Here is a 25763-nt window from a genome sequence, read left to right as displayed (position 1 = left end):
CATCAAACGGTGCGGCAATACGCTGGGATCCTCAAGTATGAAAGGGTATACCCTCTCTGGTAAAGTAGATGTCTGAGATTCTTCCACTGGGGTTCCATCTCCTTGACGCTGCTGATGAAGTCGTTGATGTTTTTTGAGCAAATCACTCCGGGAGAACTCTCTAAGACATATATTGCAACGATGCGGTAGACTGCTTCGATCTGAAGATCCCATTCAATTAGCTCTGCATCCCCTCAAACCATCAATACAACACCTCCAACTGGCATTACCACTCACGTGTTTTCTGATGGCGTTTCAGATTTTCTATCCGACTGAATGAGCGAGAACAGGTCGGACAGATATGGCCGGTCTCTCTAGTATTTTCCTTTGAGGCCATCATTGAAGCGACGGAGAAACCTATGCGCCCCAGATTTCGTGATGCCTGCCGAGGTGGACGTCTTGCTCAAAAGTGGACGCAAAGTTGGGGTTTAGGTGGACGTTCGCCTCTTTTTATGCATTCCGTCCACCTTGCCGGAGATGTGGGTGGACTTTAGCTCAATTCGGTTTAGTCCCCCACTCCTCCGGATTTCCCGAAATGGGGAGAAGACCAGGGGTTGCCGGTTACCCCAGGCGTGATACATCAGAGGCGGACGTTACACATCACTTATAGGCTGCTTGAATCTCGATGAAATCCAAACCTCGAAACTCCACATTCTTTCATCCTTTATATCAAAATGTCACTGTTAAAATCAAACGTAACTGAGCCGGCAAAAGTTGTTTCTGCGTCAACTGGCGTGGAGCAAAACCCTGGCTCGGGCACGTTCTCCCTCACCAACGGGGAACTGTCGGACCCCGCGACGAAAGCGACGATCGTATTTGCCTACGGTCAATGTGTCGGCGGGCTGCCCGTGTATGTTATTGATCGGGCGATCGGCACAGGCTTAATCCACGTCAATGTCTTATATAGTGAAACGGCTGAGGGTATCGATTGCGAGACAGGTAATTGCAAGCCGTTGCTAGCATTCCCTTAAAGTGTGCGTTAAGCTGATATTTGATAAAGGCGATGGCCCGTTCTTTCTGTTCTCCAATGCCATGGACAGTTATCGAAGTGTTACCATGACAATCACCCCATCGGCATCGCCACAAACAATCAGAGCCACACTCGCACAGAGGTCGCAAAGATACCTTAAACTTATACTCACGTCTCCTGATGCCTCCATCGTCATCAGCAAGGTCGGTATGGAGCCTGTCAGGCCTTCATTCTCGCCAAAGGCTTCTTTTCACTGCTCTAATGAAGTTCTCAATCATATTTGGAACGATGGCGTGCGAACTCTCGACATGTGCACCGTTGTTGAAGGAGAGACTGCACCGTCCTGGCAAGTCACCAATCAAGGGACTAGGGTCCTCGGTCAGCATTGGGCTCCTTGCCGGCAAGGCACCCGGTGGGGTGACAAAGAAGTGACTTTCCAAGTTCTTGTCGAACAGACCGGAGCCAGCTGGGGAGTCCATATGGTCGCCAACGGAGTAATATTCTGCCTGGATGTTGCGGCAGAGGAGCTTCGTGCGTACGAAGGTTTAGCTCATACATCAGCCGTCTTTCCGGTTAAGTCGTTTGGTAGTTGGTCTACCCACGGTATTGCGAAGAAAGGAGACTGGATCAGTGTTTCCACCGTTACAAGCGGCAACCGTGTCACAGTGACAATCAATGGTCGGGAGGTCGCGACAATCACCGATGTCCAAGTCCGACCTCTTCTTGGAGGCTCTGGTATCAACACTGGTTCCGTAGCGTTTGGCGGACCCGAGGGATGGCTCGCTCTCTACCGGAACCTCCTGGTAAAAGATGCCAAAGGAGGTGTTTTATACGACAACGATCTGCAACTTGAAAACAGGGATAGAACACTCGCAGACTTCCAAGTTGGAACCAACGCAGTGTCGTGCGTGATTGACGGAGCGAAAAGAGACCGAGCCACCTTTGGCGGAGACTTGTTCGTATCCGGCCGGGGCATCGCCTACTCTGGCTTGGATATGGGGGCTGTAGCAGGCAGCATCGAGCTCCTAGCCAGTCATCAGATGGACGACGGTTATCTCGGTAACCTCTGCCCCATACAGGCCCCTGTTCACACGGGTGAGGAGCAGCCGCCCACGTACGCGTTCTACTCGATGACATACGCTTTTCTGCTGGTTGTTGCCATCAAAGACTACTGGTTGCATTCAGGAGACGATGAAGTACTCCGCCGGTATCTTCCCACTGCCGAAAGGCTACTAAAATTCGCCGAATCACACGTGAAGCCTTCAGGGCTGATTGAAGTGCCACCAGGGCTTTCTAGTGAGTATCCAACTTGCCTACACAATGAGAAAAACTCGCTGACAGCCTACAGTGCATTGGTATCCCATGGGTGGTCCTGTATTCGGTGCATCTGGAACAACAAATCTAGCATATTACGACGCCTTGAGGGCGGTATATGCCTTGACATCTGACTCTGTTCGGAAAACGCAGCTCTTGGCGAGAGCCGATACCTTAAAAGAGAGTATCCTGGGCAATCTTTGGAACTCGGATACAGGCAGTGTCCGTATGGGCACAGCCTTGCCACATGATGGGATATGCCAGGACACAATCGGCTACGCGGTGTCACTGAAAGTGGCCGAGGGGTCCGACAAGTGTCTTTCGAACCTGAAATGTCCTTCAGGATCGATGCCTGTTGCCTTCAAAGGTCTTCAGCACTGGGACCGCACTGGCGTCGTCAGCCCTTATGCCACTGGATTCGCTGTCGAGGCACTTTTTGCGCGCCACAGGGGTGAGGAGGCCATCCAGCTGGTTGAGAACGTCTGGGGTCCTATGGCGGATACCTCGAACCCCAACTATTCGGGAGGGCATTGGGAAGCGATGACGGCAGATGGAAAGCCCTTCGGGCATGATACTTCGCTGATGCACGCTTGGTCATCTTGGCCAGTTTTCCTTCTGCCACAATACGTTGTTGGTGTGAAGCCATTGGAACCGGGTTGGAAAAGTTTGCAGATTGCTCCAGTGCTATCTGGTATCAATTCCGCTCACTACCACACCGAGATTCCGCAGGGTCGGCTCGAGGTCGAGCTGAACGTCGAAGAAACTGTAGGTGTCATGTCCGTCGAGGTTACTTTGCCTACCGGAGTGACCGCCGAAATTTCGGCGCCCTCGGGATATGTCAATGAAGGGGCTAGTATCATCGAAGGCTCTTCACAAAAGGTTGTAGTCAAGTTCAGTCGTCAATAGACCTCAGATGGCAATTCAGCACTAGGGCATGTTCTGGATAAGAATAAATTAATCCCAAATAAATCATCATGTTCAATATTAACATCACCTGTTTGTTATGCTGAGTTCACTATTAACTGATGCCCATAGTGGGCGGTTGGAAGAGCAAGGCTTTAACAGTGGATGCTTCCAAGTGGCCGTGCGGGCCAGATGACGAGGGCCTAGAGCCCGGGACCTCTGAAAAAATTGGTTGTACTTGGAAACAGTGTACTCTGTCGTCAAGACTTTGGCAGAGTTCTAGTATCTCCTGTGATAGCTCATCATCTTGTGGCGTCGGTCATGCTCTCGCACGGCATTTTCGTGCTGTCCACGTTCACCCTTTGGACCGGATGGCGGCTGGACCATAACAAGAGGTTGCTCTGTGGTTTCTCAGACTCACAGACGCTCGCGTCTAAAAATAGTCGTATGCAAGAAGCCTTAAGAGTCACGGAGTTTAGTTGGCTCGACTGTTGATCTCAGGTAGGTGGGGGGGCCAAAACTAGGATATGCTAACTTGGAAACGTTTAGCTCTAAGCCCGAGGGTCACCCTGGTTCATCATGTGGAAGGTTGGCTTTAGGCCCCATCTAGTGCCCTTTTCTCCAGCTTGCAGGCTGCTTCTGTCCCAACCCCTATCATCAATGCTTACGCAGTGCAATATCGGTAACGTCATCAATTTGAAGCTTTTGAGCCAATTAGAAGACCATCCAGTCAGTGAAAAAAATGGCCAGTAGTCTTGCATCGTTTGAAAAAAGTACCCTATTTGACCGAAAGTCGTCTACCGCGGCGGCTGATTTGCCGTGAACTTGGGGATCTCAAGACTGGACAAACCTGGCTCTGTTCTTCAATTCACCTAGCCACGGCATCCATGGTTTGCCAGCTGCACCGCTATGAATTTCAAAAGTTTGTAGTATGTTTATGGATGTATGTGCTTTTTGTCAATGTGTTTGCATCCTAGGCAGTTTTAGTTTGTGAGTATATTATGTCAGCAACCACCGGAAACCAGCCATCTCATAACAAGGGGTTTGATTGTTGCCTGCTAAAGGATCACCGTATTGGTACTCGACCGTTAATTGAACGACTCCAATTCTTCCTGCTCCCCAAGTCTCAGATATCGAGTGACTTTGACTTCTAGGTCGAAACCACCATAATACTCTGCCAAGATCACTGGAAGAGACATTGTTCGTTCCGTCAGAACCGACGATGGCGCCGTCGCCAGATGCAAATGAAAGCTCAATCAAGGTGCACATCCACAACATCTCATGTCTCAACTTCGTCTGACGCTTTTCCAGCTACCGGGCCTCGGCCTAGCCTTCAACCATATGCCCGACGACCATTTCCCCCTTGCAACACTTGATTGGGCTCAGGCTTGGCCCCATACAAGCCGTGAACGCTGCATGGTGGCATTTATGGAAGAGGTCACCCTTAAAGAGGATTGGGCTTCCCAGGTCGTTGATCAGGAAGTAGTCGCAGGTTGGAAGGCAGAAGTTCTCGCAAGAGACTGGCATCAGGGAGCAAGGATCCCCCACGGTGAATTCACTGAAACAATGTTTGAATATGTTTGTCCGACCTCCCGGATGATTGGCGAGACCGAGTACTAAGGGGGCTCTTTTAGTGCATCGAGGAACTCCGAGAAAAGGCACAACTCTATGAGAAGACAAGCATCGTTCCCATACTCGATATAACAGCCCGCCTCGCAAGATCAGACCGGGTCATCTCGCCAGACCTGCAAAATTTGCTCCTAAAAGCAGTCAATACACTTGAGCAGACGGCGTCACAAGGCCCGGTCTGGAATCCAGGGGTGAAAACTAATCAACGCCTCTTTAAGGACCCCATCGACCCGACACCCGGCGACAACAACGTAGCAGTCAACATCATCGACCCTGCCTTGCATCCCCTCATGTATGGTTACTCTAAAGTTCTGCCAGACAACGAAATTAGACTCCATGACTGTCTCAGTCATATCGGCAAAGGGGTCACCGTAAATCGTCCTGAATTACACCAACGTACAGGGCATACATACACTGGCTTCGGTCTTATTTGGTCTAATGAATCCCAGTGGCTGCCTTGCAACGTTGAGTTTTCCGACGGCATTAACGCTAAAATCACCAGCTACGTCAACCATCTCCACCCGGAAGTTCACGCGGACGTCTACCCCTTGCTGGAACAAGTCATCACCAAGGTGATGCCACTTTGGAATCTGGTGTATTCCACCATTTACAAGGATTCAATGCCTTGCTCGATGCGCATAAAGTGTCAGGAAGTTTATCGGAAATATCCCAACACTCCCCCCTACGATCCTTTAGGCCTCCGAGAGGATCTTTTCAATGGCCTCATTGACGATGACGAGTGGCAACGGCGTACCAATGAATGGCTACACAACTACAGCTTCATCTTAAAGCCCGAGCCTGAACTTAAGGAGGGCAGGCGGGTAGGCGCAAAGGGGAAGTCTGTAACGGCTGAGTCGATAGCGGACAATACAGCATTCCTTGGCGACGCAGGTGGGATTCAAGTCATCGTCAAACTGAGGGCCCTGTATCCCACCCCAGACAACCCTGTGTGCGACACGGAAAACGATTGGACATTGGACGGTGTCCAAAACGACCACATCTGCGCGACCGCCGTCTATTACTTTGACGACGAGAACGTCACGGACGCACAGATATCCTTCCGCTCGAAGTTTGAGGGCCTGTCCTTCGAGGAGGATTGCATATATGATATGGGAGACAGTAAGGACGTTGAAGAGATCTTTGGTTTCTCTAACGGGTCCCCAAGTGTGCAAGTAATTGGTTCTGTGACCATGCGGGAAGGGCTGGTGTTGGCGTATCCGAACGTCCTGCAACACAAGGGCTCATCTTTTCAGCTGAAAGACCCGACTAAACCAGGTCACCGAAAGGTTCTGACCCTTCACCTAGTTGATCCCAGAGTAAAGGTCCTCTCCACGGCGAACGTTCCGCCGCAGCAAGCTGACTGGTGGGCGCGAGGGTTCTTGAGTAAAGGGGGGCAGATGAAGGGGTTACCAAAAGAGGTGGTCGATATGGTGTTGGATAATGTGTCAGAATATCCAATCCCATGGAAGGGGGCAAGAAGTTTAAGGGACAGCATGCTTGAAGAGAGAGGCTGGCTGTCACGCCACGTCAATCAGGAGCTCATTTCATACCGAATGAATGTTGATGGGAATTACTTTGGAGACTCTAGTGGCGACTCGGATCGGGAATGACAGGAACTGGTTCATGTGGGTAAATGAACGAGATCATTGGGGGAGCTGGCAAGAATAAAAGTTTTTAGGATTATAGCGAGTTAAGCACGCAACAACGTTTTTCTAATCACCACCACCCAATCGGTCCATTCGTAAGCTAATAAGTATCATGAACATGTTGAAGTAAAATCGAACGATTCTGTTCCGTTCATACATGTAAAACCTAGCGTGTTTTGGTAAATAAAGCTTCATCAATTGCCTCGCACATAAAATAGTCAAGTAGAAGTGGTATTTCAGTATATAGATGTATGTGGTTACGTCAGCCTAAGCTGGATGCTTCGAGGAACATTTCAACAATTGTCTTAGAATCGACAAGACAGGTCTAACCGACAAAAAAACCTGAAAGGCGGGCTCTAAGTTCAGAATATCTATTAAATTTGCTCGGAATTTCAACTAGGAGACAGTTCGGGAGTCTCCTTTATTGTACTTGCTGACGATTTGTCAGGGACATTATCAGGTACCTTGACAGAGACGCTGTCAGTGGCGGTTTCAGAAGTCTTTTCTTCGATTTCTGCCGGGACTTCTGCAGTAACTTCCTTCTTCTCCTTCTCTGTGGGAGTCGGAGATTCAGGTTTAGGCCGCCAGTATAGGCAAGTACTCGAGAACGTTGTGTAGGTGCCGTCTTGAGGGAACGAGAAGTGCTTATGCGAGGAATGCATGTCGCTCATGCATTTGAAATCGCCCTCTTTCATCGTAGCAAATCTTTACAAACGTCAGTCTTGTATCATGGAGGTTGGATGGGGGCGACCTACTCGTCCCACACGTCCCAGCCTGTCCCGACAAACATTGCAGGCAGGACCTTGTCCAGTGTTGCCTCGTATATAGGGCGGTACATGTGAACTGCAAACACCAACGTATCTTCGTCGACGGCTTCAAAGGCGGCAGGGGATTCAACGACCTTGTGGCCGAGGTTTGAGAGGAACTCGGTGTCATTGGGGGTGAAGCGAGGTTCCTGGAAGGAACACGGGATCGACTGCTCGTACAACTCGGCTAGCATTTGGGTGAGCTGGGGCTATGTAGAAATTTCGGTAGCTACACATACACAAGACCTCCACGACGGTCAAGAAAGCTTCGAGCTGAATGTAGCTCCGCCTCTTGGCGTCCCACCCTCCATCCTCCGGGTCAAACGTGCCGACACCGAGACACACAGCCTTGCGAACCACCTGGTGCTTGCCGGCGTTGGACTTTACCAGCTCCTCGAGCTTGGAATGGCACGCGGTGTCGCGCCAGCGGGACTTGAAGTTGTCGTACTCGGCCGTGATGTCGGCGACGGACTTGTAGCTGCGGGGTTCATCGGGCTTCGAGGACGAGCCCGGGGACCCGGCCGGGGGTTTGGGCGGGTTCCTGCGGAACCGGGACTTGGACTTGACGTGTGTCCATTCTTCCTGCTTGGGTTTCTCGCTCTCTAGCTGCTCGGCCGCTGCCATGACGGGCATACGCAGTCACGTCACACCGGAACAAATGTTAGATGGTGGGGGGAGATGCTGCTTTGGTGGGATGAACTTTTTGGCCGGCAGAATATGGCCACCGCCTTCTTGGTGGAGTCAAATCACATGCATGGAAGGCGGTGAAGGTCGTTGATAGCACGCTGTCTTATCTAAGCACCCGCATCATGGCCCGTGTAAGACCACAGGACCAGTAGCAGTTGACACGGCACTACCTACAACAGCACAGGTAGGCCACTCCGTTTCCTCGGTCGGCGCCAGCGTTGCACGCCTAAAATCTCACTGATGCTGCGCAACGTCCCGCCAGCATGGTTGGAGAGAGCCTGGAATAGAAGCAACGATGCAGACGACGGCGATCTCTCATTGAGAATACCCGGGCGCAGCACGATCTTCAGCATCTTGAAATCCTGCAGTCCTACTTGACTTGTTCGTCAGGCTTCTACGTGTCGCGTAGACGCACACACACACACACACACACACACACACACACATATAACAGACACCGCTCCTTGCTGTGTGACAAGGAATACCCACGGCTGCCGGTCTTCAACGATGGACCCATCCGATTCCTCCGGGCCTTGAAGACGGGACGACAAACAAAACCATTCAATTGGGACGCCAGCGGCCGCGAAAATGGCACCGCTGACTGTGCCGCACCGCCTTCGGTGGCAAGAGGGCAAGAAAGGCGCAAATCTGCGGTCTCACTGCGGCCGACCACTATGGTTGGTCGCGCGGCGGTCTTTGAAGCTCCCCCTTCCCTGCTTTCGCTGGACATGCCCCCGCGTGGACGTTGCGCCGTCAGCTTACCGCCCTTCGGCATTCGTCGACGGCCCTGTTCCGGGGGTGGATGGGTGGGTTTTCCTAGATGCTCACCAAGCGCTTGCTCGGATGCCAATAACCGACCGCATCCACGCCATCACATTCTTCGTAACGGATTGCTGCGCGGCTGAATGGAATCATCACAAGAGTGAATCGCACGACGTGAGCATCAGTCCCCGAGAAATGGCCAAAAAGGATCCGCATCGATCGAATGCTACGCCCCAAAAGAGACTCACGGCCAGGGGGGCCCCCATCCTCTGGCCTCTCCATCTTTAGCCGGAGGGCCAAACAGGTGCAGAAAGCAGCATCTCGCAGCTTGCAGCTCGCAGCACGCCGTTGGAACGATATCTGCTTCTGTCAAGATGTCCGGAGTGAGAGCCTTGAGCCGACCTGAGATGGGATGGCATGGAATGGCATGGGATGTCTGTGTGGTGGTAGTGGTGGCAGGATGCAGATGCATTAAAGGACCCGGCGCTTACACGCCGTCGCATCCCTGCCCGTCGCCTCCCGCTCCCACCACTCACCGTCGAGATGCCCTCTGCCACCGAGGTGATACGGCATCTCATTGGCCTCCACCCCCAAAACTCCCCTGCCATCCCGCAGCGACTCGCCTGGCGCTCCCGCCCGCCATTGGTGCCGTGCCCATGTGAGCAGCAAGGGGACGGGAGCATCGTCCACGGCCCTGCAGCCCAAGGCACATCGTCCGGCCTCTCTCACTGGCTCGAGTGTTTGTCTGGGCGCCTGGCCTGCTGTCGAACAAGCCGTCCCCCCTCCCAATATCTCATTCTCCAGTGTGCCGTTTGCTTGCCTGCGCATTTCACGCGTATTTCACACGCACACAGCGCACACTCCACACCCCGGCTCACCCCCCGGCTCTCCTCGAGCTCCGAAAAGAGGGAAACTCCAACCTCCAACCTCCATTGGATGGCTGCAAGTGCAATGCAATGGCAAAATGGCTCGCTCCATGGCCCGGCGGCGGCTGCATCGTACGGGCCACCCGCTGCGCGGCCCAGCCAAATAATAGCCTGTCTGCTGCCCGTCTTGCGCCCTCTCTTCTCTTTCCCTTTCGTCCTTTGCTAGTGCGAACGTTTTCCTTTACACACTGAACGCTGATTCCTACAAACCTGTAATAATCTTTTCTTGTGGTTTTGCGCGAGACTCGGTAGAGCTTGCGTCCCGACAGTCGACCTAAACTCGCGGCTCAAATCAACGGCAGGAAAGGTTGACCTTGGAGGCACCCTCGGATATCTCCCACACCCACGCACACGACCACCAACCACTTCGAAGGGCAGATAAGGCGGGGTCAGCAGCCAGACAGACATCCGGGCTGTGCAACGACAGAGCAACACAGGGCGCAAGATCCTACACTGAGGGGCGAAAAAGGCATTCGCAGTCGAGAAACAATACACATAGTCGACTTCTCGGCACCAACACAACTGTCTCATACACACACAAACACACAACATCGCCAAGATGCTCTTCTCAACACTGTCAACCCTCGTCCTCGCGGCGACGGCATCCGCCCACATCGTCATCTCGTACCCGGGATGGCGCGGCAACAACCTCATTACCAACGAGACGTTTCCCTACGGCATGCAATGGACCTACCCATGTATGTCCCTCCTCACCTCTCCTCTCCATCCACCTATCCCTCCCCCGATACCCAGAGACTAACACCGTCAGGCGGCGGCATGGGCGTGACGACAAACAGAACCTACTGGCCCACGACCGGCGGCGCGCTCGCCTTCCAGCCGGGCTGGTTCCAAGGCCACGCCCAGGCCTTCATGTACGTCAACATGGGCTTCGGCACCGAGGGACCGGACGGCGGGCCCCTCAACATGTCCCTCCCCATCGTCCCCGTCTTCCAGATCCTCGGCCCCAGCAAGAACCCCTACCCGGGCACCGTCTGCCTGCCCCAGGTTCCCTTGCCCGTCAACACGACCGTGAAGGCCGGCGACCACGCCACCATCCAGATCGTCGAGATCGCCGTGCACGGCGCCGCTCTCTTTTCCGTAGGTTTCCCCCCAGCTAAACATGCCCTCGTCGCCTCTCTCTTCCTTTGCCTCCTCCTGCTCGGCTATATATCCAATCTACTTCGGACGAGCTCTTTACTGATGAGACGCTTGAAACAGTGCGTCGACATTGAATTCGCCGAGCCCGGAGACCCCAAGATCGGGCGGATCAACGACTCCAACTGCTTCAACTCAAACGACATCGGCTTCGCCGACGTCTACACAATCACCACCCGCGAGTCCGGCGCCGGCTACGCCGCCGACACCTCGGACGCCGCCCCCTCCGTCACGTTCTGGTACTTTGGCAAGCGCCCGCAGTCCGCCTGGGCCGTCTTCAGCTGGGTGCCCTTCGTCCTCGGCGGGCTCTGGCTCATGCTGTAGACTACCCGAGTCGTGCGTGCTCGCGGAGGAGCGGGTGATGATAGTCCAGTTGCGCATGTGACGACGGAGAGGAGGATTTTATCCTCTTGATGATGAAATGGCGGCGGTATGGCTACGGCCGATGGAATTCACATATACCTCTTGGGTTTGGGCACAGGGGTTTATTTTTGGAGAGAAATATCTTTTTGTATATTCTGGGCATAGAGATGGCGTTTTCGGCGTGAGCGATTTCAGGTTCGGGGGGAGAGGAGCCGGAAATACCTACCCCCTCCCCCATCCTCCCTCATATCTGAAATCCCTCCTTGTTTTTTTCTTTCTTATTTCATCTTCCTTTTCCTTTTTCCTCCCACCCCCCACCCCCCGTTTTCTTCACGAAAGCTGCTGCGGCGGGGGGTTGGGGTCACGACTCTTTGAAAAAAGAAAAGAAAGGGTCTGAATAAGGATTTGGGGAGACCTTGTATGATGATTCCCCCCTAACAAAACCACAAACCGGGCTTGGGCACCCGACAGATATTTCGCTTACTGCGGACTGAAAATCATATTATTTCAAACTTCAAAACTGGTGTGCGTGCGAGTTGACAGTGACTTATGCGAGTGCGAATGCGGAAAGTGATGAATCGCGGCTCGGAATAAAATGTGTGTCGCCCAAGGCAGATTGACAATCTCGTGTCGGTTACCTCGTGTAAGCCGACCAAGAGGATTGCAAAGATTCAACGGCACTGCGAAATGGACTTGAGAAAATGACATGAATCGCTCGGAGCAGGTCTCATTACGCTCCTCAGTTGCGTTCTAAAAAGGCTAGCTACTATACCGTCTGCAGTCATCATAAACTGCTACGTCTGAGACGTGCCCCCCCAGTGGTCTCAACCCACTTCCCCGCCATTGTTTCGCCGCGGCTTCAGCAAGCGCGGCCACTTGCGGCCATCACACGGTCATCACCTTTTAAGGGACGCCATAACTCACGCTTCATTGTCGCGCATCGTATCACACTAGGTCTCACTACAGCTGTTGCAGAGCTTCATGGCCCACCTGCTTCACCCGCGCTTCCGACACTTTGTCAACGGCAGACTTGACCCAGCCCTCGCCTCCCAGAGTCTTGACCTCCGCCTTGCTGGTGGAGGCGTAGGTTCCTAGTGCAACAAGCGCCCGATAGACAACCTCGGAGTCGGTTTGTGAAGAAAGAATCTTGCCAAGGGCCGTGATGAAACGTTTCGACTCGGGGGCGGACTTCTCCTTGGATGCCAAAACAGCGTAGTTGATCAGAGTAGTGGTCGCGGCAACGAGAACATTGCGGTTGAATTGTCCGATTGGTGCGCCGCCAGAGATGCCAAGCACGCGCTCAAGCAGAGAGGCTGCCGTGTCGGCCTCCTTCGCGGCCAGCGCCCTGCCCTTGGGCGTGCTGAAGATGTTGGCGAACGTGCGCAACGCCATCATGGCGGAGTTTTCGTTCGGTGCAGCGCCATCAGGTGCATCCAGAGCGCTGGCCACAGCAATCCGGAGGAAAGATCCGCCGGGGACCACAAGGTCGGCGGCAAGCGGCGCAGGGGCGACGCATCGAAGAAGATCCAAACCTGCAAGCCGATCCGAGTACGGCCAGTGTGTGACAATCTTGACAGCGAGGTCAATACCCTCCTGGCTGATGGGCTTGGAGGACTCAATGGCCTCCTTCACAGTCTTTAGTGTACTCTGCTCGGCAGGGTTCAAAGCAGCATCCTTGCGACCAGAGGATATCATGTTCGCGTTGGTGGCCAGGATTTTGTTGACCATGGCTTCGTACTTTCCAGTCGTGATGAATAGGTACTCGGAATGTGGCAACAGCCGGGGCGCCGCGGACTCGGACTCGCCAGGGCGATACCTCGATTCCGTGCCATACGGGTCGGATCCAGCTGGCGCCGATTCGCCCAGGGTTGCGCCCTGTGTGTTCTGGGTAATGAAGTTGGCTACGTTGTCCAGGTAGCTGAGAGGGAGTTCGTTGTCGCCGAGGAACTTGGTCGCGGCGTCGTAAGGGTTTTGTGAAAGGTTGTACGGTAGTTTTAGCGGCGGCTTGCCGTCCTCGATATCGACATCGAATACGTAGTCGTAAGACTTGCCGTTGTACTCTGTCTTACGGCCACTGCTTCCGGCTGAGTCGACAACGGTTCCAATATTGATCCATTGCTGCTGACCTGGGCGGAGTAAGTACAACATCACTCAGTAATGCGTAGGGGAAACATACTCATAGACCACTGGTGGGCCGTTATGGTGCCATTGCCCTCGTTGATCATCTGAACCTGGCCCTCCTTGCTTCCAGACCGCGACTGGAGGAATTCGGGACCGGGTAGCTTCTCCTTGTTGATGTTGGGTAACTGTTGCTGGGGAATAGCTGAGGCCTTGACCGCCCCCTCAAAGGCGGAGACGGCCTCGGCGTCCGCTGTCCGCTCGGGGCTGCGCGTGAAGATGCGGGCGACGCCATCGCTAGCTCCCGTCACGATATCACCAGTCTCTTGGTTTGCCGCCACAGCCCACACCGAGATGGCAGGATGTGTGATGGTCTGAACGCACTCATTGCCCTTCCATATCCGCACAGTGCGGTCCTCTCCAGAGCTGACGAGCTCGCCCGAAGGCAAGCTCGTGAGCGCATAGATGAAGTTCTCGTGGCCGAGTAGCTCGCCGACCTGTTGTCCGTTCAGCTTCCACAGGCGAATGATGCCATCGTTGCTGGCGCTGGCGATATCGGCTCCACTCGGGTGGCCCTTGGGCACCTTGGCCAGGGCGCGGACGACCTCGGGGGTATGGATGGTGGATTGGGGCTCGGCGTCGCCGGCAACGGCAGAGCGAAGGTTGTATATGCGGATGCTCGTGTCGGCGGAGCCTGTGAGCACTGTGTCCTCGTCGAGCGCAAGCACAGCCCACACACTCTTGTCGTGGCCGCTGAGTCGGATCTCGGGCTCCCAAGTGCTGGTGTTCCATACAATAGCCTGCGCATCCCAGCCACCCGACACGATGTAGGTACCCTTGGGCGACACGTCAAGATTACAAACATTTTGGGAGTGGCCGATCAGGAGCCGCTCAGCATTGTCGCTGGGGGCAGCTTGTGGTTGCTTGACTTCGACGATGGTATCCTTGCCGCCAGAGGCAATCAGTCCATCAGGGTAGGCTTCCGTGGGCCGGAGGTAGGTGATGGAGTTGACGAATTCGGAGGTTTGGCTCGAGACTGAGGCTTCGAATGTCGGGGGGGAATCAGACGTCTGTCGCCATACCCGAACGCTGCCGTCACGGGAGGCAGACAGGACGGTTTGGGGTGTTGGGAAACTGACGGCCTTGACCTGTGCATTACATAATGGATCAGCATTGAAACAGAGGATGAGAGCTGCTTCACAGACTTACGTCGGAGTCGTGGCCTGCCAGTTGGGCAGCTAGCTTGAAGTCTGCCATGACTAAATAGGTATGAAATGAGGATTGAGGTGGGAAAAACAAAGGCCAGGTGTAGACAAGCAGCTCACGCCTCGGTTTGGTAATCCGGACGAGATGGCCGGTGTTGTTGGTGTTGGGTGAGTGGTGCTGGCGGTAGGTAGCTGGACGATGACGCTGGAAGCGGGAACGCTGAAGCTCCACTGCGCCACAAGGGGGGGCAGGCGGGGAGGGGCCAGAGTGCAGGCGCCAGGTGGTCCCCGGGGCAATTGCCAGCACCAGCTCCATCCCTGCCTCACCTTCTGGCTTCCATTGACTTCCCTTCCGCATCAGGCAAGGCGCCACGACACCAGCCACATACCTGCAGACTGCTTATCAAAGCACGTGGCTTTGTCTAGTTCCGGCCAATCATCAGAGCCTCAGGCAGCACCTGCAGCCCCGCTCCAGCCACACTAAAGCCTCAGGAACGAACAAGCGGCAAGCACCGCAGCGCGGGGTCGTTTTTGCTTTCTCATGATAGCACCGGGCTGGTTTCAGGGGTCTGCCGAACCTCTAACAGTGCCAGCCCGTCCAGAAGACCAATCCCAGGGCCCTCACTAAACCACATCGGCCCTGCTCCGACTCCGACTCGGAACCCCCACTATTATTTCCCTTGGGCTGCTTTCATTGCTTCGCACTTCTCGCAGCTTTTCCATCTCTCGCTTTTGCTCGGTTCCTGCTTCTGCTGCGCTCGCCGAGGCGGTTTGTCACGATCCATCGCATACTCCACGAACATTCACGACGTTACGGCTGTATTTGACTGTCTCTCCTTAAACTTATTCGTCTCCTCCACCACCCCCAATCCGCCTGCATCGACGATTCGTCTGCTTGATACCCCTTCCTAGCGCACACGTTGCGATTGCGATCACCACGAAAGCCCCTTTCCACCGACCCTGACCCCGACGCCCACGCCGACGTCGACATGGCCACCGCCGCCGCTCCCGCCGCCGCGCCTGCCGCCGAGACGGCCCGACAATATGTCCCTCTGACCTGCCACGGCCACTCGCGACCCGTGCCCCATATCTGTTTCTCTTCGCTCGAGAAGGGAGAGCAATACTACATGATCTCTGCCTGCAAGGGTAAGCTCGCGACGAAGCAGCCCGGCGATGCGACCAGGGCTTTGCTAACCCTGTCGCAGATGGAAATCCTATGCTCCGCGACGGAATCACCGGCGATTGGTATGTTCTGTCGCTCCGTCTGTCCGTGGCGCGTTACATTACTGACTGGTCCCTGCCAGGATTGGAACCTTCATCGGCCACAAGGGTGCTGTTTGGCAGGCCAGGTTGAGTCCCGATGCCTCCAACGCCGCCACCGCCTCTGCCGACTTCACCGCGTAAGTTCAGTCCCGCGTCGCGCGCACCCCGAAACGCAGCTAACAAGCCGCAGCAAGGTCTGGGACACCCACAGCGGCGAGGTCCTCTACACCCTCCAGCACAACCACATCGTACGCGCCGTCGCCTACCCGCCCGACAACTCTGACCTGGTTGCGACCGGAGGAATGGAGAAGAAGCTCCGCGTCTTTGACCTCAGCGACTTCGCCCCCGACCCGAACGCCCCCGCCGGCACCCCCATTACCGTCCCTGCCTCGGCCGGCTTCGAAATCGGCGAGGGCGTCCACACCGGATCCATCAAGTTCATTGCCTGGACCAAGGATCCCAACACGATCGTCACTGCCTCCGACAACACCATCCGGTGGCTCGACCTCCCCACGCGCAACGTCATTCGCCAGGAAGTACTCGACGGCGAGATCAAGTCTTGCGAGTTGGTTTCCCTGGCACCCGAGTTCACCTCTCCCGGGGATATCGGCGGTGGCCTCCCTGTCCTCGCGGTAGCGGCCGGCAAGTGGGTGTACTTCTGGGGTGGCCCGCAGGCCATGGACGAGCTCAAGCGCATGGAGCTGAAGCACGGCGTTGCCAGTGTTGGCTTGGATCTCAAGGGACGCAAGATAGTCTTGGGAGAGGAGCCCGGCACCTGGGCGCGTGTCTGCCGCTGGGACGACGGTGGCGATATTGGTGAGTAGTTCGAACTCGATGTCATGGCAAGGCATCTCCAGCTGACACTGCTCAGAAACACACAAGGGTCACCACGGACCCATTTGGTCAATTGCATTCTCCCCCGACGGCAAGCTGTACGCGACTGGCTCCGAGGACGGCACGATCAAGATGTGGAAGAACTGCGACGGGTTCTACGGTCTCTGGCGCGGCGGTGCTACCAACGCGGACCGCAACGTGGATTAGAAGAGCACTTCGTCCAGCGTTGTAGCACGTAGTGAAGCAAGCGAAGTGTACACCCCACCGAGCAGCAGGGTCTCGTCAGGCTCGCATTTGGAAGGGAGCTTCCACGCGAGCAACAACTCCGTCTCCGAAACACCGGCGATGGCCCATCAGATGATGGGTCGATTCCTTGCTTCTGCGACGGACAAGCCCGTCTCGGAGACCGGGTCGCCTGTTCAACGGGACTGTTGCATGGCTAGAAAGGAGGGAGACACCCACCCGAGTGCTGGACTCTGAGCAAGGTGCTCTGCACTTCAGCGGGCATCTTGTCGGAGAGCAGGTGTTCGCGAGCGAAATACATGTAGTGTTTGAGTTGACTACTACAGGCCCAAACGGATTTGGACCAGGCTAGATGGTTGCCATCAATGGCGGTCGATATCAAAATATATGTTATCACACTTTAGTTGTTCTAGCTGTTAGCCCGCCCTGTGTTGACATGTGTATGTGAAAAGAGGCGGCCCAGATATCCTGCACCCTTGAGATTCGATATTACACTGTCAGCATGTGAATACGCTACTCGCCAGTGTCTGCTTTGGTAAAATGCACTCGAGTTTTTCGATTCTTCTGCTTAGCAGCGATGAGTCTCGGTGCGCAATCTAGACTACAAGTTTCCGGACCCGAGTTCATCGGCAGAGTCAAAATGCGCATGCACTTCATTGGACAGGGAGCCGTTTGGACCTTTGCTTTTGGTTGACTGCATTTATGACGCAAGCCAAGCGGAGAGAGGAAAGGGAAAACAATGCTCGGGACCAGCCGCTACAGCAATGAATTAGAATTTGTCAACGGCATTGGCCGGATTGTCATGTCGCGGGGCATGCAATCACCAGTTCTCAACATGCATGTAACGACACCTGCTCTCGGGGAACTCCCTAGTTCTTAAAACTCATCATTTCCCCGCAGTCCAATGCTTTGGGAGCCGAGGCTGCATCGTGAAGATTTGGCCGGCACGCACGGCAATGCATCTGTTCGATGGGATGCTCACGACGTCTGGGTGAGGTCCCCTCCCGGCCCCTGGCCAGTGCCAGTGCAAGGGTTCACCCAATTGGTCTAGTCTTGAACCTTATCCTCTAGCGCGAGGTCTCTAGTTTAACGCTCGGGATTCCAACACGGGATTTCATCATAAACTCGTGGTTTGAACATGACCGTCCTCCGTTTTTCTTAGCAGTTCGAAACTCCCCTCGGCGTTTGGAATATGCAGCCGTAGATTAAACCCGTGTGGGTCAGTCGAAACGTTACTAAGTGGCGCGTCACAGTCAGTTGGCCATGCCATGCGTCTTGTGAGTTGTATAAAACGGGAGAAACTTTGCCCTGTTGCTACTAACATCGTCTGCTTCAACCGGAACTCCCTATCAACTCTTGCTTCTGGTGTTTAGCACACGCACACCTTCCTTAAACTACTTGTTCACTTAGCATTGCATCCCTCTTAAAGCAACAATGCACGACCTGCCGAGCCCGGACGATCTATCCCGCTTCTCGGACTTCAAAATCCTGACGGCGACGTACAAAACCGTCTCCAACCACGGCATCAAAACCTACGTTTTGATCCCCAAACGCCTGCTCGCGCCCCCAGCCACGCCGGCCGCGCCGAGTCCGGTAATCCTCCGCTACCACGGCGGCGGCTTCATCACTGGCTCCGGCCTCTACCCGGGCTTCTTCCAGCCGTGGCACATGGAGCTCGCGGCCCGCCACTCCGCCGTCATCGTCAGCCCGGACTACCGCCTCGCCCCGGAGGCCTCCATCGACGACATCCTCGAGGACGTCGAAGACCACTGGACGTGGCTCCGCACCCAGCTGCCCGCTTTCGTGCAGACCGAGACTGGCGGCCACGTCAGTGTCGACGCCGGGCGGGTCCTGACGGCCGGGGATAGCGCGGGAGGGTACCTAAGCCTCGTGACTGGGCTCTCCCACAGCGACGAGATCAGGGCGTCGGTGGCGGCGTACCCGTGCATGGACATGGCGGACCCGGTTTTCAGGCAGGTCCCCGACGCCCCTGTGCCCGGCTCGGATCCCTCGGATCGCAACGCCATGGGCGAGCACCTCGAGAGGATCCGCAAGGGCGACGTGCCCCCCGTGCTGTCAGAGGACCCGAAAATAGAGAGGGGAGGGCTGATGTTCGCCGCCCAGCCGTTCGGTCTCTTCTCTCGCCTTTTCCCCTTCGAGAAGCGGCACCTGTTCCCGTTTGAGAACCTGCGGGACGGGGCGAGGTTCCCGCGCGGCGGCGTGTTCGTGTGGCACGGTGACGAGGATAGTATTGTGCCGGTGAGGGGCAGTGTTGCTTTGGAGAAGCTGGTGAAGGAGTTGGATCCCGAGTTGCCGTTCCGTTTGACTGTGCGGCCTGGAGACCATGTGTTCGACTTTGATGCCAAGATTGACGACGAGTGGATGGCTGAGGGCCTTGCCGGCCTGGTAAAGGCTTGGTTGGAGTAGTGTCTTTCAAATTAACGTGAAGTGAAATAATATCCGGGTATCGTCACATATTGACGGATCCCAAGGGGACGGACTGCCCTAAACTGCGTAGAATAAAAATAAAAATAAAACTTCCAAGTAAGATGTCGGTCGCAGGTTGCAGCAGACACCAACCTGGAGGCCTACCAATGTAAAACACTAGGGTATATGAGAACGGTGAAAAAGAAATTGCACGCCCAGCGGTCGCCGAAGAAGCCACCCAAAAACACCTGGACATAAAAAAAAGCCATGCCCCTTCGCCTCGAGACTTAGCGGTAGACGCCCGTCGTAGTCACCCGCAAGCTCTTGTTCTCGGCAGTGCTGTAGACGGGTGAACCCGTCATCTCGTGCCTCACCTCGCCCGGGGTCGAACCTTCGGCCTCATAGCGGTGGTGATTGTCATCGGGCATCTCATAATCCACTCGCAGTGGCTCCGAGGACCCGTTCTCTTGGGTTTCCTGAGAGTGTCTTTCGTCCCCCTTCTTATTCTTTTGCAAGTGCCTCCAAACCATCCATCCCACCAGGCCGGAGACGATGAGCGTGCCCAATGTTGCCCCGACTGCGATGCCAGCGGTCGCTCCTCCTGAGAGGCCTGTGTTTCCAGCCGTGGCTTCAGGAACCGATGCCAGGTCTGTTGGTGTTGACGTTGCCGTTGACGTTGACGTTGAGGTCGGCTGGGCTGTAGTTAGAGAAGCGGACGAAGACGTGGTAGATGCCGCAGAATCTGTGATGTTGAAGTAATGACACGTGATGTTCCCCACGACGTCCCCGTGATTAAACATCTGGATGAAATACACGGGGCTTAGGTCCGGGTCGTGGTACGAGGGAAAGCCATTGTAGCTGACAGTCCACAGCATGCCCAACGATTTCGTATTCGCTGCGTCATGTAAGCCCCAAATGCCCGATTCCTTGCGCGCGTTTCTGGAGCGGGGACACACAGATAATGGTGGAGTACGCCGCCCCTTGCGAGTAGTCGGCCTCGTGCCACATGATCAGGTCAATGGCCTCAAAGTCCGTCTCCCACTGCAGGTCAAGCGTGGACCCGAGGGCGTAGGCGTTGTTGTCTCGGAAGTCTCCCGTCGGGCCCGGCCCAGGTGGGCGGCGGAACCGGTTCTCGGAGCGGGTGCCGCGGGCTGCGAGGAGACACAGGATCACGGTGTTGAGGAGGCGCATCGTGGCGGTACGTGGTACCGGTGAAGGCCGGGGGTTAATATTTGCGGCAGAGGCCGGTCACTCGGGAATTGGCGAACGTGCGACAAGAGACAATTAAGGAAAGGGAAAGCTAGTAAAATAGCAGACCGGGCGACAGAATTGAAGGTCAGGGGGCTGGGTTATCCAGAGTTAGCCTTCATCAGGCTTTGGAGGACCATTCTCCAGTGTCCAATCTTGAAAAGCAAAAACATGCATGGCACTAGCAAGCGCCCGCGCGAGTGCGGAGCCGGCCCTGAGGCAGAACCTCCAATAACGTCCTATGCATCCGGTACACAGCCATCTCTTTTTCATTTTAAACGTGCTCGGCAAGGCGTATTCGCCTTATTGGGGAACCAGCAGGAGGTGCTGATCGATGCACCTGTGCGGCTCAGTCCAATCATGTTCAACATACGCCGGCCCCGCCCCTGAACACGTCCAGCTAGTGGAGCGGGCCCGCGCAGCAACCTGGCAGCTTTCAACAAGTAGGGCTTTGTGCGACGGACTCGGGATTCTCGAATGGGGGCGGGCAGGGTTGGGGGCGGAGAACGAACGCCGAAAGCCACCTTTTGAATGGAGGTTCCGAGCTCTCGTAAGCGCCGGCTTTGGCCTGAGATTGTGTCCATGCCTTACATATATCGCCAGCTCGTCTGTGATGGGATCTAATATTTCTCTTTTCTCTATCATTAAGCTCATGGTAAGAAGACGCTCCTGTAAATTGCATTCAATCGTCGATTGGGAGAACAACGCGAACTCCGTCCGCTATTTGTCCTGTAGGTTGTGAGCTCAGACTGTACCCGACACACGGTGCCGGTTGGCGATGACTTACGGTCTACATATTTCAACACCTGGCTGTAGTCCTTGCAAACTGTACACGCAAGAAGGGTCAGCATCTGCTTATAGTTTGCAGAAAGGCGGCGGAGCCGGGCTTCTTACCATGGAGGCCATTCCAGCTGCCGTCGCCAGGGCCGTTATCGTCCGAGTCCGTCTGCTCGTGCGGTTCGAGCGCGAGATCCGCAGAACACATTACCGCCTGTCTGACATAGTCTATGCAGTGGAAGAAGTGGGTGTCGTAGTCGGCGGGGAGCGAGTCGACTTTGTTCGAGACTATGCCGGAGTAGATCTGCCCCATCATGTACTAATCCCGTGATCAGCATCCCGGGCTGCGCAAGTCGGTGGGGATTGGTTATGCTTACTATGCAGTGCAGCTGGTGGGTCATGGAGGTGGTGAAAAACGGCTCGTCGCTCACTGGCTTCCACCCTGTGCCGACTGGGACGGTGTTAGTGACGGGTATCTCGAGCCGGCGTGGTTGGAAATGTCATTACCCGGCATGATCGACTTCCATTGACTGAGTGTGGCATTGGAAAGGAAATCCGTCGCATTTGGCGGTACGATGGCGTGGTCTGCTTCGAACTTTACGGTCTTGGTCGGAACTGCAGTCCTTTTGTTAGTGCCGTGCCGGTGATTCAGTGACCGCCCATGTCCAAAGTCCGACTCACATTGCGGACCAGCAGCTGTGAAATCGCCGCCAACTTGCCGGGTGCTCGACGGGTACTTGGCGTCCTCGAACTGATAGTACAGCAACAGCGACAGCCCGAGCGATAGTCCGATGTTGGTGAGAAGTAGTAATGTGTCAATGAGCCACCTGTATCTCCGCAAAGTGGTCTTGAATCGTTTCCATGTGTCGCCCTTTACCGTTGGCCCCGCGTCCAGGTCTATGGAATGCCATTGCTTCTCGTCGCCCATGAGCGATTCGCCGACTTCGGTGCTGGAGTCATCATAGTTGTCTGCGTGTGATACAGTGTTATACTGGGAGTTGTTGAGAGGCATCGTAACGATCAAGGAATGGTTGAGATGGGAACGAGGCGCCGGGCGTATGCAAACTTCACGTAGGGGAGGGAAGTCACGAAGTCACGAAATGTCCAGGAAAGCCAAACCTGGGGAGTGATTTGGTTTTGTCGGCCGTTGGCAACATATGAGAGGACTTCAGTTCCGCCATCCACCCATGTGATGCATCGGCCCATCCCCTCGGCTGCACCATCCGTCTGGGGATACCAAAGAAGTGAATGGGTGGAAGCATCTCGCGATAGAGGGTGCTGTCTCGGCAAAGTACACCATTCCCAACCAAAAGCAGGGAGCCTTCGCCGCGCAATCCCTGCTATTTCATCCGTGCCTGGCCAAGCAAAACGGTTGATACGTCTGTAGTGTCGTCTTGACGTGTTTCACGTCATTCGGTGTTTAGCGCAGGCGGGGCAACTTGAAACCATCACTGGCTTGAGCCGTAAGTCTCTTCAGGACGTCTTTGACGATGTTGTGAACTATCAATAAAGGATCCATTCACGAGAGAAGTCAATTCCAGTCGTGACAGCTTTTTCAACTTCCAGGCGATGCCAGTTTAGGGAACAGAGGAACATTCCGATTCATTTCGGGTTTGCATTTTATTCTCTTTGTAAAGGTTTGGGGGATCTGCTTTTAGGGGGGATTCTGGTTTGAACCAGGGGCCTAGCCGAGGTTTGGAACGCTTGCGCGATGTGGGCGTCTTGAGAGACCCTGGCAACAACCGGCGTGACCCAAAGGCTTACGCGCGCAGGGGCCTCTCGGCAGCGGAGGTACATTTGATGTTGGTGGGCCGTCCGTACTGGCCGTGGCTGTGGCAATGGATTCTACCGACTATTTGGGTTAGAGCGGCAATTCGCTAAGGTCACTAAACAAACAAACCTCTGGAGGAATTAGGCTCAGTCTTTTAGTACAGTAAAGTACGGATACTTACCTAGTTATATACTCACTTAACTTTTAATTGAATTGTTTTTGTTAGATAACATGTAGTTTTATACTGCTTAAGACCATGAATTTTGGTGTGAAAGTGGCCATGGAGCTAAACTTTTGTAAGACGGCAGATGCATTTTTACTTAGGTTACTGTCTTGAAAGTAGGTTACAGTGAATATATCACGTGATTTATCCATGCACTTGTTCCATTAGCTTGCAAGGTACGCAAGTAAGCAAATGTTAAGAATGAAGGCAAAGCAAGAAATCTAGGGCCTGGTTTGCTTTGTTTGCTTTGGCGTCTAGGCCAACGTTAGCGCAAGGGATCGGGCCTTCCTTTTGCTTTTCTGAAAACCTCACGACATTGCCATTCAGTGCGAAATAACGCACTGTCTAACAAAGGGCATACAAACCACTAGGTTAGTTCACATATTTCTAGTGCCTCTATTACGTATGCTAAATGTTTCAATAATCCTTCTTACTATATAGCGCTATATTACATTCTAAATAGCACTCTTGCGTGTTTCTCACGCAGCTGCGTGAGGCTACTCCTAAAGATTTCATGAATTTCAGGCGAAATTCACAATGGGTAACCTTATATCCAGCAGTTCCACAATGTCAATATTAATAAAGCTCAGGATGCTGCCAACAGCAGAAAGACCAATGGCCTAACTGATTATAGGTCGGGATATCGACGACAAGGTTTAAGCTGTCCATGGCGAAAGGATTTGGGCATGAACTAGAGACGGAAATGCCAGCGGATCAAGTTGTAAACGAAGGCGCAGTGAGACAGAGGCACAAATTAGTGGCCGTGACAACTGTAGGGAGGAGATCAAAAGTACCTTATAGACAGCTGAAGATTGATGCCGGTATGATAGCGATGGTGATGAAATTAACTGCAAGACGAACTGCAGTTGCGCCAGCAATATTAGGACCGAGGGTACTAATTCAAACCTATATCTCGACAAGTAAGTGAATATGAATAACGGCTTAAAAATGGACAAAGGGCTGCGGGAGGGTAAAAGAAAAATATACCTTAGGCATTCAAGTGAGGCAATCCGCAGCAGTCTGAGTCTAGGTATTAGGATCGATGTTTCCTGTAAGATAGAGTGCAATAGGACTAGCAACAAACAAGCCAGAGTCAACGAGATAGGCTTCTAACGCTATGTTCAAGGGGACAAGAGCGTGAATAAAATGCAGCTAGAGGTACGAAATTGCGGCGTATATTGAGATGGGTATAACTAATACGGTAATAATATAACTAGGAAAACGTAAATGTAGAAAGACCTGGACCAAGCGGACGTAGACTCAGTGGATGTATTAGATTAAGTAGGTGTCATTGGCTGAGCAAAGGGGATAGACTGAATGAGTATAGATTAAATAGGTGTAATTCTTTCAGTAAGCGTAATTGGTTGAGTACCGGGGGAAGTCTGAGTACAGGTAGAAGACTGATTAAATATTCACTGAATGGAAATTGGCCGAATAGATTTGAGTGAACGAATATTGACTGAACGGATATTGACAGGGTACATATTAACTGGATTGATATTTACTGAGTGAATGTTGACTTAGTAGATATTCACTGAGTAGATGTTGATTGATTAAAGATTGTAGGAGTAAATGTTGGCTGAATGGATGTTGATTGTGTCGATGTTAACTGAGTGGGTACAGCCTCAGTAGATGTAGACTCATTAAATGTTGACTGATTGAATATTAACTGGTTGAATATTAACGGAGGGGATGTAGACTGAGTGGATGTAGACTGAGTGGATGTAGACTGAGTGGACGTAGGCTGAGTGGATGTAGACTCAGTTGATGCAGACTGAGTTGATACAGATTGAGTTGGTGCAGATTGAGTTGGTGCAGATTGAGTTGATGCAGACTGAGTGGATGTAGGCTGAGTGGATATAGACTCAGTTGATGCAGACTGAGTTGATGCAGGTTGAGTTGACGCAGATTGAGTTGATGCAGATTGAGTGGATGTAGGCTGAGTGGATGTAGACTCATTGGTTGAAGACTGGGTGGACATAGACTGATTGAATGATGACTGATTGAATGTTGCTTGATTGAATAGTATCTGAGTGAAGATTGGCTGAGTGGATGTAGACTGAGTGGACGTGGACTGAGTGGATGTAGATAGCGTAGATGTTGAATCGGTAGAGGTGGTAGAATCAGTTAATGTGGATGACGATGAGGTGGTAGAGGTGGTTGAATCGATTGATGCAGTAGAGCTGGTAGAATCAGCTGATGCAGTAGAGGTAGTAGAATCAGTTGATGTGGTAGAGGTGGTAGAAGTGGTAGATGTAGTGGATGTAGTAGAGGTGGTAGATGTAGTGGAATCAGTTGATGCGGTAGAGCTGGTTGAATCGGTTGATGCAGTAGAGGTGGTTGAATCGGTTGATGCGGTAGAGCTGGTTGAATCGGTTGATGCAGTAGAGGTGGTTGAATCGGTTGATGCGGTAGAGGTAGTTGAATCGGTTGATGCGGTAGAGGTGGTTGAAG

General features: G+C 53.7%; 9 protein-coding genes across 9 annotated transcripts; 5 read left to right on the top strand and 4 right to left on the bottom strand.

Annotated features, from left to right (window-relative positions):
- Positions 1 to 713: 713 nt before the first annotated feature.
- EsH8_VIII_001020 (uncharacterized protein) lies at positions 714 to 3229 on the top strand (the record flags this gene model as incomplete). The annotated part of the gene is made up of 3 exons (XM_083270062.1): positions 714 to 978; positions 1040 to 2305; positions 2358 to 3229. 3 exons carry the CDS (start codon positions 714 to 716, stop codon positions 3227 to 3229), a joined length of 2403 nt encoding a protein of 800 aa, XP_083129830.1.
- A 1219-nt stretch (positions 3230 to 4448) lies between these two features.
- Positions 4449 to 6465, top strand: EsH8_VIII_001019 (DUF4246 domain-containing protein; the record flags this gene model as incomplete). Its single annotated transcript, XM_083270061.1, has 3 exons — positions 4449 to 4487; positions 4538 to 4804; positions 4861 to 6465. 3 exons carry the CDS (start codon positions 4449 to 4451, stop codon positions 6463 to 6465), a joined length of 1911 nt encoding a protein of 636 aa, XP_083129829.1.
- A 428-nt stretch (positions 6466 to 6893) lies between these two features.
- Positions 6894 to 7931, bottom strand: EsH8_VIII_001018 (SRR1 family protein; the record flags this gene model as incomplete). The annotated part of the gene is made up of 3 exons (XM_083270060.1): positions 6894 to 7206; positions 7257 to 7494; positions 7547 to 7931. The coding sequence occupies 3 exons, from the start codon at positions 7929 to 7931 to the stop codon at positions 6894 to 6896; spliced, it is 936 nt and encodes a 311-aa protein (XP_083129828.1).
- Positions 7932 to 10241: 2310 nt separating this feature from the next.
- On the top strand, positions 10242 to 11161 carry EsH8_VIII_001017 (copper acquisition factor BIM1-like domain-containing protein; the record flags this gene model as incomplete). Its single annotated transcript, XM_083270059.1, has 3 exons — positions 10242 to 10380; positions 10452 to 10780; positions 10901 to 11161. The coding sequence occupies 3 exons, from the start codon at positions 10242 to 10244 to the stop codon at positions 11159 to 11161; spliced, it is 729 nt and encodes a 242-aa protein (XP_083129827.1).
- Positions 11162 to 12160: 999 nt separating this feature from the next.
- On the bottom strand, positions 12161 to 14575 carry EsH8_VIII_001016 (WD40-repeat-containing domain protein; the record flags this gene model as incomplete). The annotated part of the gene is made up of 3 exons (XM_083270058.1): positions 12161 to 13326; positions 13377 to 14466; positions 14528 to 14575. The coding sequence occupies 3 exons, from the start codon at positions 14573 to 14575 to the stop codon at positions 12161 to 12163; spliced, it is 2304 nt and encodes a 767-aa protein (XP_083129826.1).
- A 937-nt stretch (positions 14576 to 15512) lies between these two features.
- EsH8_VIII_001015 (WD40-repeat-containing domain protein) lies at positions 15513 to 16827 on the top strand (the record flags this gene model as incomplete). Its single annotated transcript, XM_083270057.1, has 5 exons — positions 15513 to 15669; positions 15729 to 15768; positions 15828 to 15923; positions 15977 to 16602; positions 16658 to 16827. 5 exons carry the CDS (start codon positions 15513 to 15515, stop codon positions 16825 to 16827), a joined length of 1089 nt encoding a protein of 362 aa, XP_083129825.1.
- A 1470-nt stretch (positions 16828 to 18297) lies between these two features.
- EsH8_VIII_001014 (Alpha/Beta hydrolase protein) lies at positions 18298 to 19290 on the top strand (the record flags this gene model as incomplete). The annotated part of the gene is made up of 1 exon (XM_083270056.1): positions 18298 to 19290. The coding sequence occupies one exon, from the start codon at positions 18298 to 18300 to the stop codon at positions 19288 to 19290; it is 993 nt and encodes a 330-aa protein (XP_083129824.1).
- A 287-nt stretch (positions 19291 to 19577) lies between these two features.
- On the bottom strand, positions 19578 to 20481 carry EsH8_VIII_001013 (uncharacterized protein; the record flags this gene model as incomplete). Its single annotated transcript, XM_083270055.1, has 2 exons — positions 19578 to 20185; positions 20247 to 20481. The coding sequence occupies 2 exons, from the start codon at positions 20479 to 20481 to the stop codon at positions 19578 to 19580; spliced, it is 843 nt and encodes a 280-aa protein (XP_083129823.1).
- Positions 20482 to 21220: 739 nt separating this feature from the next.
- Positions 21221 to 22327, bottom strand: EsH8_VIII_001012 (uncharacterized protein; the record flags this gene model as incomplete). The annotated part of the gene is made up of 6 exons (XM_083270054.1): positions 21221 to 21267; positions 21326 to 21364; positions 21433 to 21634; positions 21693 to 21766; positions 21823 to 21930; positions 21997 to 22327. 6 exons carry the CDS (start codon positions 22325 to 22327, stop codon positions 21221 to 21223), a joined length of 801 nt encoding a protein of 266 aa, XP_083129822.1.
- Positions 22328 to 25763: the final 3436 nt, after the last annotated feature.

This window comes from Colletotrichum jinshuiense, chromosome 8 (genome assembly GCF_051148585.1).
Source record: "Colletotrichum jinshuiense chromosome 8, complete sequence".
In the NCBI taxonomy this organism is placed as follows: Eukaryota; Fungi; Ascomycota; class Sordariomycetes; order Glomerellales; family Glomerellaceae; genus Colletotrichum; species Colletotrichum jinshuiense.
This window is presented reverse-complemented; position numbering and strand designations above follow the sequence as displayed.